This window comes from Colobus angolensis, unplaced genomic scaffold (assembly GCF_000951035.1).
Source record: "Colobus angolensis palliatus isolate OR3802 unplaced genomic scaffold, Cang.pa_1.0 Scaffold452, whole genome shotgun sequence".
Classification (NCBI taxonomy): domain Eukaryota; kingdom Metazoa; phylum Chordata; class Mammalia; order Primates; family Cercopithecidae; genus Colobus; species Colobus angolensis.
This window is the reverse complement of record NW_012117955.1, coordinates 740363-753777: the sequence shown is the minus strand read 5'-3', so window position 1 is coordinate 753777 and position 13415 is coordinate 740363. Positions and strand designations below refer to the sequence as shown.

General features: G+C 43.0%; 2 protein-coding genes across 3 annotated transcripts in view; one reads left to right on the top strand and one right to left on the bottom strand.

Moving 5' to 3' along the window:
- NCOR1 (nuclear receptor corepressor 1) overlaps window positions 1-13415 on the bottom strand; it is a 190811-nt gene that overhangs the window by 9013 nt on the left and 168383 nt on the right. For both annotated transcript variants that reach the window (XM_011957971.1, XM_011957970.1), the window contains 4 exons: window positions 10099-10242; window positions 8230-8372; window positions 1766-1819; window positions 761-982 (listed from right to left, as the gene is read on the bottom strand). In XM_011957971.1, the coding sequence (XP_011813361.1) occupies window positions 761-982; window positions 1766-1819; window positions 8230-8372; window positions 10099-10242 (563 nt within the window). The remainder of the gene's footprint in view (window positions 1-760; window positions 983-1765; window positions 1820-8229; window positions 8373-10098; window positions 10243-13415) is intronic.
- Window positions 3182-5889, top strand: LOC105523191 (60S acidic ribosomal protein P1-like). The gene is made up of 3 exons (XM_011957975.1): window positions 3182-3212; window positions 5502-5619; window positions 5694-5889. Exons 1-3 carry the CDS (start codon window positions 3182-3184, stop codon window positions 5887-5889), a joined length of 345 nt encoding a protein of 114 aa, XP_011813365.1.

The following is a 13415-nucleotide window of genomic DNA, read 5'->3' as shown; positions in this document are numbered from 1 at the left end:
CAACTTAGCCTCACAAAGTGCTATGATTACACCTTTTTTCCTACTCTTTTCTATGGCTTATGATTTATTTTATTTTATTTTATTTTAATTTTACTGTGTGTGTGTGTGTGTATGTATGTGTATGTATGTATGTATTTTGAGATAGAGTTTCACTCTGTTGCCAGGCTGGAGTGCAGTGGCGTGACCTCAGCTTACTGCAACCTCCGCCTCTCGGGTTCAAGCAATTCTCCTGCCTCAGCCTCCTGAGTACCTGCCACCATGCCCAGCTAATTTTTGTATCTTTTGTAGAGATGGAGTTTCACCATGTTGGCCAGGATGGTCTCGATCTCTTGACCTCATGATCCGTCCGCCTCGGCCTCCCAAAGTGCTGGGATTACAGGCGTGAGTCACTGTGCCCGGCCGGCTTATGATTCTTTTATATTAAACCTAATGTTTACAGTTAAATCACTTTTATTCAAAAAGATATTTGTGTTATAATTACAATGTAGTATGTATAGATGAGGACTAGATGCAAACAAACAAAAAATGGACATCCCAGGAGGGTGACACTAAGGGTAAAAGTTTTCTTCCATTTCTGTTCATGTTACTGTAATGTCTGGGTAGATTTTAAAAAACCTTTTTTAAGTAACTGAAACCCTAAGAGGTAACTCTGAGCACATAAAGACATAAATGAAATGTCTTAGTGATGCATCGGAGCTTGGGAAATAAACTGGCTTTTTTGGGGAAAAGCAGCAGGAAAGCAATAAAATGAAAGCTGTACCTGAATGAGGTGACGGGTCCCCTTCCTCTCTCCGTGTCTCACCACTGGTCACAACTGAGGTGTTGGCAGTACCAGGTACTACTCCCATAGGCTGGGACATGACAACTCCATGATCCTCAACTTTGTCATCAAAGCTTCCCATGAGAGCCTTCCTGATAATGTCTTCCAGCCCGAGATTGCTGGCAGGATCAGCAAAAGAATGGCCTCTAGAGCTAACTGAGCCTGAAAAAGAATCAAAAACATTTCCACTTATTTCTGAAAGGCCAATCAGGAAACAAACATGCACTGCCCCATCAGCCCACTGAATACACATAGCACTTGGCAAGTGACCTAGAACAACACCAGGACCCACCACACAGAGACCCTCTTTTTTTTTTTTGGAGACAGTCTCTGTCGCACCCAGGCTGAAGTGCAGTGGTATGATCTTGGCTCACTGCAACATCCGCCTCCCAGATTCAAGGGATTCTCCCACCTCAGTCTCCCAAGTAGCTGGGACTACAGGCACCCACAACCACACCGGGCTACTTTTTTGTATTTTTAGGAAACGGGGTTTCACCATGTTGGTCAGGATGGTTTCGAACTCCCAACCTCAGGTGATCCACCTGCCTTGGCCTCCCAAAGTGCTGGGATTACAGGCGTGAGCCACTGCGCCCAGCCCAGAGACCATCTTAATCCACAAATAACTCCTTAAGGAAATTTGTTTCCCAAGTGAATCAGTCACACTTTTATTAAAGTTACTCAACAGTTTTCCCAGTTCCCTAGTTTTGACATTGTTCTTTAATAGTTTCCATTCTTTTTGTTCATTTATCTTTTCAATAGGTATTTACTGGATCTCAGTTCCTTTGTGTGCTACTGGGTAAACCTTCCTTCACTAAATTATTTATTCATTTTTTCATATTAGAGCAGTCACTCCCCTGGTATACAGTTGGTACTCAGTACATATTTGTTGGACTGACTACTGCTGTGCCAATTTTGTATTGGTAAATAATGTCTTTTCAATCTTACCTGATGTAGTAACTGCTGGCAGATTAAAGATCTCAGTTCCTGGCTGAGCAGCTGCTATATTTAAGCAAACATTCAAGTTAATTAAGATGTGATAATCATATACACCAAACTAAAGTCTCAAAAAATTCCTATAATAAAATTAATCTTTTATTTTCCATGACCTCAACCTTTATTTTTCACCCATTAAGTGAAGATAAAATGGAAGAACTTTTTTTTTTTTTTTTTTGAGACAGGGTCTCACTCTGTTGCCCAGGCTGTTTTTTAAAAGGAAATCAGGAAATAGGTAAGGTAGGAACATCAAAAGAAGAGCAATAAACTGTGTGCAGTGGTGCACTTCTAGTCCCCCACCTACTCAGGAGGCTGAGGCGGTAGGACTGCTTGAGCTCAGGAATTTGACGCCAGTCTGGGCAACACAGTGAGACTCTCCCAAAAAAGTAAATAAAGGAGCAGTGTAACCCAGAAAAGGGAAAGGAACTTTGCACTGCTGGAGAAAAACAAACAGGAAAATGCTGTTCTCAGAACAGGAACCAAGGCTTTCTGATGAAGAAGAAACCTTGGACTCTGGGATAACCGCCACGAGTACCAACAGGTTTGAGGCAGCCTGGGATGTGATCCAGAGGAAAGCCACCACAGTGAATACTATGAAAATGACTGTGTTTCCCTGCATGGCTAACTGGAAACTCAGGATATTTGCTGGAAAAAACCAAAGACTCTGTTGATCCTTTTCATTCCTGCTGACTGTGCAACTTGTAATCTGCAGTTTGAATGCTAACAGCATAAGACCTGGGAACCACCTATAATAAAGCAGTGTGCCAGAAAGGGAAAGAATTTGGGACATAAATTGGTGTTTCCGTCATTCCCAACTTGATGCTAAGAATTTTAAAGAGAAAAAAAGAATGCAGAAAGCAAGTGGGTGGCCAAATGATGTGTCCTGAAGAATGTGAAATTTCTTTTTTTTTTTTCCTTTGAGACGGTGTTTCATTGTCACCCAGGCTGGAGTGCAATGGCGTGATCTAGGCTCACTGCAACCTCTGCCTCCTGGGTTCAAGCAATTCTCCTGCCTCAGCCTCCTGAGCAGCTGGGATTATAGGCCTCCACCACCATACCCAGCTAATTTTTGTATTTTTAGTAGAGACGGAGTTTCACCATTTTGGCCAGACTGGTCTCGAATTCCTGACCTCAGGTGATCCGCCCACCTTGGCCTCCCAAAGTGCTGGGATTACAGGCATGAGCTACCGTGCCCTGCCACAATGTGAAATTTCTAATGAAACCACAGAACGATGGACTCTTACCCAAGGGGTGAGCACATTAGAGAAGAGGGAAGAGTGCATGTGCCTAGAAACAAACTTGGTTGATTAGGGAGGCTTTAAACTGACAGAGGAGAAAAGTCTTCAGAAGAACTAGAAAACAATGGCCATGGATGATAGTCTTCTTACTTATGGGCCAGGTGACTAGGTAAATAACTTGAGCCTGAACTAGCAGAACCTTGTATCATGAAGTGTGTGGAATAGGAGTCATTCATTCATTCAATAGATATTTAATTGAGCAGTTATTTGGCTGAATCGTAAGATTACCTTCTTATTGATCAAAAATGGTCAGATGAAGACAATTTCCTATAAGTTAACCAGTGATAATCCTTAGATACTACATTTGCAATATACCCCTTCCTTTGCTTATGGAGCTTACAGTGCAGTGTGGTACTTGCTGAGGCCAAATTAGAATCACCTGGGTAGCTCAGCAAATTTTCTACATTCCTGGGGCCCCATAGTTCAACTATTTAATAAGCAGTCCAGGTGACTGGTACCTACTGTTGAGCAAGAATGTGGTAACTGCTCAGAACTTAGCAGAAGGCAAGGTAGATATGTGAAAGCCACTGTGGAGGCCAACTTGACAGGAAGAGGTAACTCCCATCAGGAGGCAGAGAGACCAGGATAGTGACAGCCAGAGTAAAGGTAACTGTGGTAGGGAAGCAGGAGGAACTTTTTGTGTGGGGAGGTAGAATATGAATTTAAATTTAGATACTTAAGGAGCCAGTAAGTTAGTCAAGAAGTAATGAGGTCTGCAAAGATATGTAAGTAGAGCTTAGTAGGAAAAGCTGGACTACAGATACAAATTTGGGAGTTTTCAGCATACAGGTGACCATTCAAATCCCGAGTAGATGAGATGACTCAGATTATAAGGCATGAGGAGAAAGGGGCTAAGAAGTGAGCCCTGGGGAAAACTTAACAGTCAAGGGCCAGGCAAAGCAAGACTGAGCTTCTAAGGAGACATAAGTGGCCAGAGAAGTAGAGAAGAAACAGGAGAACATGGCATCAGAAAGCCAAAAGAAAGCATTTCAGGGAAGGAAAGTGGTTCACTGTGTCAAAAGCTGCAAAGAGATCCAATAAAGTAAGTTTTAAAGCATTACAGTTTTCAAAACAATAAAGTCATTGATGTCCTTGGGAACACTGGATTCAGGATTCAAATACAATGAGCTGAAGTGAAGCTGTGTTAGCCGCTGATGGCTTTCATTTAGTTCTGCTTCCCAGTGAAGGCTAAATGTGCCATGGTGGGCCCAGGAGCCCACTGGTTCTTTAATATAAATTCTCCTTTCCACCATGAAAAATAGTTCTTGCAATAAAAAAAAATCCCAGACTCTAAAGCAATTCTGTTAGTACTTCCCTTAAGACATTAATTATCTCCTGTTAAAGTTAGGTACTTGTTTCATCACACAGCTTCAGGGAGTAGAGGCCACATGGCATACTAAAACACCCAACATAGTACACTACTCAAAACATTAGGCAAGAGAGGAGAAACTATAAAGTAGGCTTCTTCATTTCAAACATGGCATTTCCCTGTCAAGAGTTTCCCACTTTAATGGTAAGACAGACTAGAGGATGAGAGCAAACCACACAAAGGTGAAATGATTTGCATCTCAGTTCCTGGCTACACTGAGATCTCTAGCTCTCCATGCTCACACAGATTCATCTATGAGTGCCGAGAGAATTTGAAAATGAGAGTATATTTTTGTTGGTGACACTTGAGGAGCTGCAAATAATACCTTTAATGTATTACCTTTAATGTTGAAGACTGGAGACAGAAAATAGTAATAACAATATTTTTTTAGAAGAAAGGTGGCCAGACACGGTGGCTCACACCTGTAATCCCAGCACTTTGGGAGGCTGAGGTGGGCGGATCACCTGAGGTTGGGAGTTCGAGACCAGCCTGGCCAACATGGAGAAACCCTGTCTCTACTAAAAATACAAAATTGGCCGGACTTGGTGGTGGGTGCCTGTAATACCAGCTACTTGGGAGGCTGGTGCAGGAGAATCACATGAACCCGGGAGGCAGAGGTTGCAGTGAGCCGAGATCGCATCACTGCACTCCAGCCTGGGCCACAGAGTAAAACTCCATCTCAAAAAAAAAAAAAAGAAAGAAAAGAAAGGCTATCTGTAAGCCTGATAACAATTCTGGTCAGCATTCTAAAATATTTGTCTTTTAGATTATTTTGTTGCCACCTAAACAGAGAATCTAGTAATTAAGAGCGAGGACAAGTTCAGAAACAAAGTGGCACAGATCTAAACACATATCACAGTGCAAGGCCCCCCACTTTCCTTTCTTTTGACAGGGTCAGGAGACTAGTAGATGGCAGATCACAGAAATAAAGCAGATCGCCCTTTCCTCAGCTGCCGCCACAGTGCTCAGTCCTTCCAAGGAAGCTAAGGCCACGCTGGGGTGAGGCCCTCACTTGATCCAGCGACTAGCACCACGTCCGGCAGTGCCAGCCCCACGCTCGCCCGCGCCCTGGCCTCTGTCTCCGAGCTTGCCTGCATCTACTCAGCCCTCACTCTGCGTGGCAATGAGGTGACCATCACAGAGGATAAGACCAATGCCCTCATTAAGCAGCTGGTGTAAATGTTGAACCTTTTTGGTCTAGCTTGTTTGCAATGGCCCTGGCCAATGTCAACACTGGGAGCCTCATTTGCAATGTAGGGGCTGGTGGACCTGCTCCAGCAGCTGGTGCTGCACCAGCAGGAGATCCTGCCCACTCCACTACTGCTGCTCCAGCTGAGGAGAAGAAAGTGGAAGCAAAGAAGGAAGAATCTGAGGAGTGTGATGACATGGGCTTTGGTCGTTTTGACTAAATCTCTTTTTTTTTTGGGGCGGAGTTCTAGCTCTGTCACCCAGGCTGGAGTGCAGTGGCGCGATCTCGGCTCACTGCAAGCTCCGCCTCCCGGGTTTACGCCATTCTCCTGCCTCAGCCTCCCGAGTAGCTGGGACTACAGGCGCCCGCCATCTCGCCCGGCTAGTTTTTTGTATTTTTTAGTAGAGACGGGGTTTCACCGTGTAGCTCAGGATGGTCTCGATCTCCTGACCTCGTGATCCACCCGTCTCGGCCTCCCAAAGTGCTGGGATTACAGGCTTGAGCCACCGCGCCCAGCCGACTAAATCTCTTATAATGTGTTCAACACAAAGCTAAACTTAAGAAGAAAAAAAAAAGAATAAACCAGACTATGGTATACCCAAAGTCTTTCTATCACAGGGACTGAGAAAAAGACTGATAAGACCGGGGGATAGAACTGAGTGTGCTGAGAGAGTGCTGAGAGAGCACGAGGATGTTCTGATTAATACTTGCATATCAACCCAGAGGAAAGGTTCTGCCACAGAGCATTAGCCAGGGTATTTACCAACAATCTGCCTAAGATGCTATGAGTATGGAACTGTTAGAAGCCAGCTGGTCCATCATTAGCAACATGGACTCTGGAGTTGGAATGCTGGGGTTTGAACAGCAGCCTCATTACTTACTAGACATGTAACCTGTTCCAACTCTTAAACTTGAGTCTGTTTCCTCATCTACAAAATGGAGATAATTGTAATGTGTAGTATGTAGGGTTGTTGTGAGGAATAAATGAGATTATAGCTACACATGCTTAGAATAGAGCCTACCACATAGTACGTGCTAGATAATCTTTTGCTACCATTATTACTGATTTTATATTTTTACTTTATTTATTATTTTTTTGAGACAGAGACTCGCTCTGTTGCCCAGGCTGGAGTGCAGTGGCACAATCTTGGCTCACTGCAACCTCTGCCTCCCAGGTTCAAGTGATTCTCATGCTTCAGCCTCCCAAGTAGCTGGGATCACAGGCACACGCCACCATGACCAGCTGATTTTTATATTTTTAGTAAAGACAGGGTTTCACCATGTTGCCCAGGCTGGTCTCAAACTCTTGATCTCAGGTGATCCACCCACCTTGGCCTCGTAAAGTGCTGGGATTATGGGTGTGAGCCACCACACCCAGACAATTTTTGTAATTTTTTTTTTTTTTCTTGAGACATCTCACTCTGTGGCTTAGGCTGGAGCGATCATGGCTCACTGCAGCCTCAATTTCTCAGGCTCAAGCGATCCTCCCACCTCAGCTTCCCATGTAAATGGGACTACAGGGGCATATACCACCGCACCCAGCTAGTTTTTTATATTTTGTAGAGATGGGGTCTCCCTGTGTTGTCCGGGCTAATCTCGAACTCCTGGGCCCAATCAGTCCTCCTGCCTTGGCCTCCCAAAGTGCTGAGATTCTAGGTGTGAGCCACCGTGTCTGGCCAATGTTGTATTTTTACACTGTGAGTTTATCAGAGTTGCATATGAATAGTGAATGAATCAACTCAAGTCCAGAAAGACACCGGTAGGGTAGAAAAAGTAGTTGGACTGGAGCAAGCACAGACGGACTTGGACTTGTCCTATAGTTGGAGCTACTTATTGCAAAAGTAGAGCGAGGGCAAGGCATGAATTAAAAGTAGCCCAAGACCTTGACATCAACATTCATACTAAGTACTTAACAGTATACTTCATAACTTAACAGTGTACAGGCTGCCAACACAACAGCTAATAGTCTCAGGCTAGTTTAAATGCTACTTTAAATAGTCTTAGGCGAAAAATGATGAATTTAGCATAGATCATATTATACTACTCTATTTTGTATTACTTGAAACCTAGTGAAAGGCTAGGCTAAATGTTTTTGGTGGAGAATAATTGAAATGGTAGGGGTACTAAGAATGAGGACATGTGATGCACAGCTGATGAAACTGGGGACATTGATTGAGAGGACTTCTGAAAGACACGTCTTCAAATATCTGAGGAGGTGTTACGTGGGGATGGGCCCAAATGGACAAAAGGAAGACTGATGGGTAGGGGAGAAAGAAAAATAAACTATGGAGAGTTAATCCAATCCCACATAAAGAAAAGTAACCTAGACACAGCATTCCTTCAAAGAGAAATGGCACAGCTTCAGAAAGGAGCGAACTTCTACTTCCTAATTAGAACTCTTCATAGGCTGGCAGATACTTGAGAAGGAACTCTAGGATCAGATGTGTTGGATAGATGTCCTGTAAAGAGCCTTCAAACTCAAGCGTTATAGGAGAGGCAACACTGGAGATCATTATTAATGCATGTTTTATTTGGGGTTCATGAAAGAAATCCCACTTACCCATATCAGAGTCACCTCCACCAGAGGAGTTCAACTTACGAAAAATCTCCTGCTTCTTTGATTTAACCATGGGTGATGTATTTTCAAGCTTGGTGAAGAATGAAGGCAAGTAGCTTATACTCCCTGGTGACCGGGAATCATTCCTGTTAGGGCCAAAGTTAAGTATATTACAACCACGTACACTCCTAATCCTGGGGACATTCCTATCAATGATAACAACATTCAGAGAGTACTTAGAAAACTACTGCCTCCTCATCCCGTGTTAGTGGTTACAGCCCTAATAACAGTATGTAATCATAAATCACTTAGTACATCATTTGAGGATAAAGGATTTAGCTCTCAAAATGAAATCATAAAATTAGAATTAGAATGGAGATAATCTAGAGCAGAAATTCTTCGGAAGGAAGGAAGAAGTAGCAAATGAATATTAATAGGAGAATTCAGAAACAGCTTATTGTGATGCCTTCTCCTTAACAGCACAAACATTGATTATTCATGGTTACCACCTAAACTGGGAACTATTTGACTAGAATTAGTTTTAAGTAAACTACAATTAAAACTAATAGCACGCTTGCCTATAACATAGCAAGAACTCATATCTAAGCAATTAACAGCTGGACTGGAACACAACAGTACAGGAATAAAACTGCCTATTTGTTAACCATCATTTCAAGCCACCTAACAAATGAGCTGAGTTTAATATAAAGAGTTTCATATTTTATTGGCAGCTTCCTATACTAACACATTTTAAAAAACAAGTTTCCCCTAACAGCTCAAGGCCACAAGGGTCTAGCTAGAGCTGAGAACAGAGAATATAGGTTATTGACAGCCTAATCCAGTCATGTGGATTCATTCATCATTCAAACACAAGAACACTTACTCTATGCCAGGAAAGACAATTAAGGTGATAGGAACAGGAATAAGACATGGTCCCTGTCCTCAAAACACTCATAAACATAGGGGGAAAGAAGTAAATGTATAATAAAATTGAACATCACTCCCTCTCCAAAAATGGATTTTCTTTATTTCATTGAAAAGTACCAATATCTGTTTAGCTCCCTAAGAATAAATGCAATAAATTAATAGCAACACATTGTAAGACAGGCACTAGCAATTTGGAGTTACACCTTCGTTTAAAACTGGCCCTTCCCCATTAGTATCAGTACGACCATGAGCAAGTGACAGGTCTGGCTTTCAGCGCATCAGTGAAGGGTTCAGCACTAGGCAAACTGCATGACTATGGAATTCAGGGAACAATAAATAACATGATTTGGACAGAGATTCCAGTGTAGGGGTGATGCAGAGGGAAGTGAAGCTGAATGGGCAGCATACACCTGGTCATGCAAGAACTCAGATACCATGCTAAAGACTGGGTGCTGGATTCTGCATGAGTTTTAGACTAATCACCCAGGTGGAGGTATGGAGATTGACTGGAAAGGAGCCAACTCAAAGGCATCTAGTCAAATGGGGATAATAATTTAATAACTAATAGGGTTGGGGTCAGGGTTAGAAATAGGTAAGATTAAATCTATTCAGAGTCCACAGTGCTTGGTATACAGTAAGCATTCAAATGTTGGCTGAATCAATGGATGACCCTCTCCCCTAGACAAAAACATTAAAAAAGAAATCTAGAAAGATTTAATTTCAAGAATAATGAACAAATACTTTCTAGCCTATTTAAATGTGATATTATAAATATTTTCTTTTTGCGAAAATCCACTAGCATTAAATCAGTAGGAAAACAAAGACAAATGATCCTCTGAGAATGCCGTCCAGACATAAAAGCCCAAAGGAGAAAAATGGCACCAACCGAAGGAAATGTTAGAGCATGAGCACCCGCGCCATGAATGGACTAGGAAGTGCACGTACCTCTGCTCTGCAGGCTCTGCGCCCCTCTGAGACAACAGCAGCAAGCTGTCCTGTTTCTCATGCACAACTGGAACCTGGGGTGGGGAGATGGGCTCGTAGGGCTCCGAAGAGACGTGACTCCTCTCTGGGGATTTTCCAGGCCTACTATTGTAACATGTGAAATATTAGATTGTGTTTCAAAGGTGCACCTGAGACTTACCTAAACAGAAACTTGTTAACTCATGACTTCATTCAGGAGAAGGAGCAAAAGCTGCCAATTTCCATCAGAAAAAAAAGTTACCTCAGGTATTCACTATATACAGTTAAAACAAATAAAAACCACTGTGTTACTGCCACTTGACCCATGCACACCCCGTGGATCCAGGAGTCATGTCATCAGACAGCGCTGCCTGGGCAGCAGCAGTGGCAGAAGTTGCGTCCTTGAGGCTCCCCACATGTCCTTCAACGTCAGACGCCATCCCACCCTTGGCTCCTTAGGAAAACCTCAAGGGTTTTCCTACCTATTTTGAGTCATGACTGACCAGTTCTTTCATCATCAAGTTAAAGATAAAGGACTTCAGTACTAAACTGACACCCAAGAAGTTTTATCAGGCGAGTCAACTTATGTTCTTTTCTTTTTTTTGAGACAGAGTCTCGCTCTGTCGCCCAGGCTGGAGGGCAGTGGCGTGATCTCGGCTCATTGCAACCTCCACCTCCCGGGTTCACGCCATTCTCCTGCCTCAGCCTCCCGAGTAGCTGGAACTACAGGCATCTGCCACCACGCCCAGCTAATCCTTTGTATTTTTAGTGGAGACAGGGTTTCACCTTGTTAGCCAGGATGGTCTCGATCTCCTGACCTTGTGATCCGCCCACCTTGGACTCCCAAAGTGCTGGGATTACAGGTGTGAGAGTCAACATAGGTTCTAGTTACACTATATTATGGCAGAGGGGTTCTCTGCAATTTTATATTTTTTCTCTGGATACCATTTGGTAAGAATAATATAAGATAGACACACTGTTTAGCTCCCACCCATTTATCTCTCTCTCTTTTTTTTTTTTTTTTGAGACAGAGTCTGGCTTTGTCACCCAGGCTGGAGTGCAGTAATGTGATCTCAGCTCACTGCAACCTCTGCCTTCCAGGTTCAAGCGGTTCTCCTGCCCCAGCCTCCCGAGTAGCTGGAATTACAGGTGCCCACCACCACTCCCCGGCTAATTTTTGTAATTTTAGTACAGACGGAGTTTCACCATGTTGGCTAGGCCTCCTGACCTCAGGTGATCCGCCTGCCTGGGCCTCCGAAAGTGCTAGGATTACAGGCATGAGCCACCGTGCCTGGCCCATTTATCTTATTATTATAATTTTTATTTTTTAGAGACAGGTTGACCAGGCTGGAGTACAGGAGTGCAATCATAGCTCACTGCAGCCTCAAACTCTTGAGCTCAAGTGATCCTCTCACTTCCATCTCCTGAGTACCTGGGATTACAGGCATGCATCACCATGCCCAGCTAATGTTTTTATTATATGTTTTATTATGTCGTGTGGCCCATTTTTAATTTTTTGTAGAGACGGGTCTCTACAAAAAATTAATTAAATTAAATTAAATTAAAATAAAATAAATTAAATTGCTGGCCTCAAGCAATCCTCCCACCTCAGCCTCTAAAAGTATTTGGAATTACAAGCACCTGGCCCCACCACACCCCCAATTTTTTTTTTTTTTTTAAGACAGAGTCTTGCTCTGTCACCCAGGCTGGAGTGCAATAGCATGATATTGGCTCACTGCAACCTCCACCTCCCAGGTTGAAGGAATTCTAGTGCCTCAGCCTCCCAAGTAGCTAGGAGTACAGGTAGCCAAGCCACCATCACACTTGGCTGATTTTTGTAGTTTTATTAGAGACAGGGTTTCACCATGTTGGCCAGGATGGTCTCAAACTCCTGACCTCAAGTGATACACCTGCCTCGCCTCCGAAAGTGCTGGGATTACAGGTGTGAGCCACCACACCCGGCTCCCCTGAAATTTTTTGACATAGTGATTATGCATATTAAAGCCACCTGTGACTTTCAACATCTGAATTATGACTATAACACTAAAGCAAAATTATAACATGATTTGTTATGGCCTTTCCCAATCAGTCCATCCAGTTATTCAAGATAGCCACTTTTTTTTTTTTTAGTTGTTTTGGTGTTTACCTCCAAAACTTGGTAAATAATCTTAAACATGTTTTTGATTTATAAAACTTGAAACAGTATCTGTTAACTCTCTTTCATGAAAGATGAAGAATTTGATTTGCCTTCTCTGTTGTTGCCCATTTTATTTTTATTTTTATTTTTGAGACAGGGTCTCCCTCTGTCACTCAGGCTAGAGTGTAGTAGTATGATCACTGCTTACTGCAGCCTCGACTTCTGGGCTCACATGATCCTCCCACCTCAGGCTCCCAAGCAGCTGGGACTACAGGTGCATGCCACCATGCCTGGGCAATTTTATTTTTTAGTTTTTTTTGTGGAGATGGGGGTCTCACTGTGTTGCTGCCCAGGCTGGTCTTGAACCCCTGGCCTTAAGCAATCCTCTCACCTTGGTCTCCCAAAGCACTGAGATTAAAGGTGTCGGCCACTGTGCTGGCTTGCCTATTTTATTTTAATGTTGTCCATTTTGCCTTTACATAGCATACTTCAGCCTTTTATATTTTCTTTTTTAAAAATGAAGAAATTAGCACACATACCCTTACTTCTACCTCTCTTTCCTATGCAACCCTCAACTCTCAATATCTGTCAGCCATTTTTATGATTTATTGCCTCACATCCTTTTCTAGAACTGTAGAGAAACACCTCTGTGTTTTGCTTATAAAAATCACTCCATACAATTCTAACGGAAATGGAATAACCTGCTCCTGGAGTACATCATGAAATAAAGGCAGAAAGCAAGTTTTTTGAAACTAATGAGAACAAAGATACAACATACCAGAATCTCTGGGACACAGCTAAGGCAGTGTTGACAGGGAAATTTATAGCACTAAATATCCACATCAAAAAGAAAGATCTCAAGTTAACAAGCTAACATCACAACCAAGAGCAAACAAATCCCAAAGCTAGCAGAAGACAAGAAATCACCAAAACTTGCCAGGTGCAGTGACTCACACCTGTAATCCCAGCACTTTGGGAGGTCGAGGCAGGCGGATCACCTGAGATCAGGAGTTTGAGATCAGCCTGACCAATGTGGAGAAACCCTGTCTCCAGTAAAAAAATACAAAATTAACTGGGATGGTGGTGCATGCTTGTAATCCCAGTTACTTGGGAGGCTGAGGCAGGAGAATTGCTTGAACCCGGGAGGCAGAGGTTGCAGTGA

What these genes read in the sequence shown, in the direction of transcription:
- LOC105523191 (XM_011957975.1), top strand. Translation starts at nt 3,182, where the DNA reads ATGGATGATAGTCTTCTTACTTATGGGCCAG. An exon ending in TCTTCTTACTTATGGGCCAG is followed by an intron (nt 3,213 to 5,501) that starts GTGACTAGGTAA and finishes CACTTGATCCAG; the next exon opens with CGACTAGCACCACGTCCGGC. An exon ending in GGCAATGAGGTGACCATCAC is followed by an intron (nt 5,620 to 5,693) that starts AGAGGATAAGAC and finishes CTTGTTTGCAAT; the next exon opens with GGCCCTGGCCAATGTCAACA.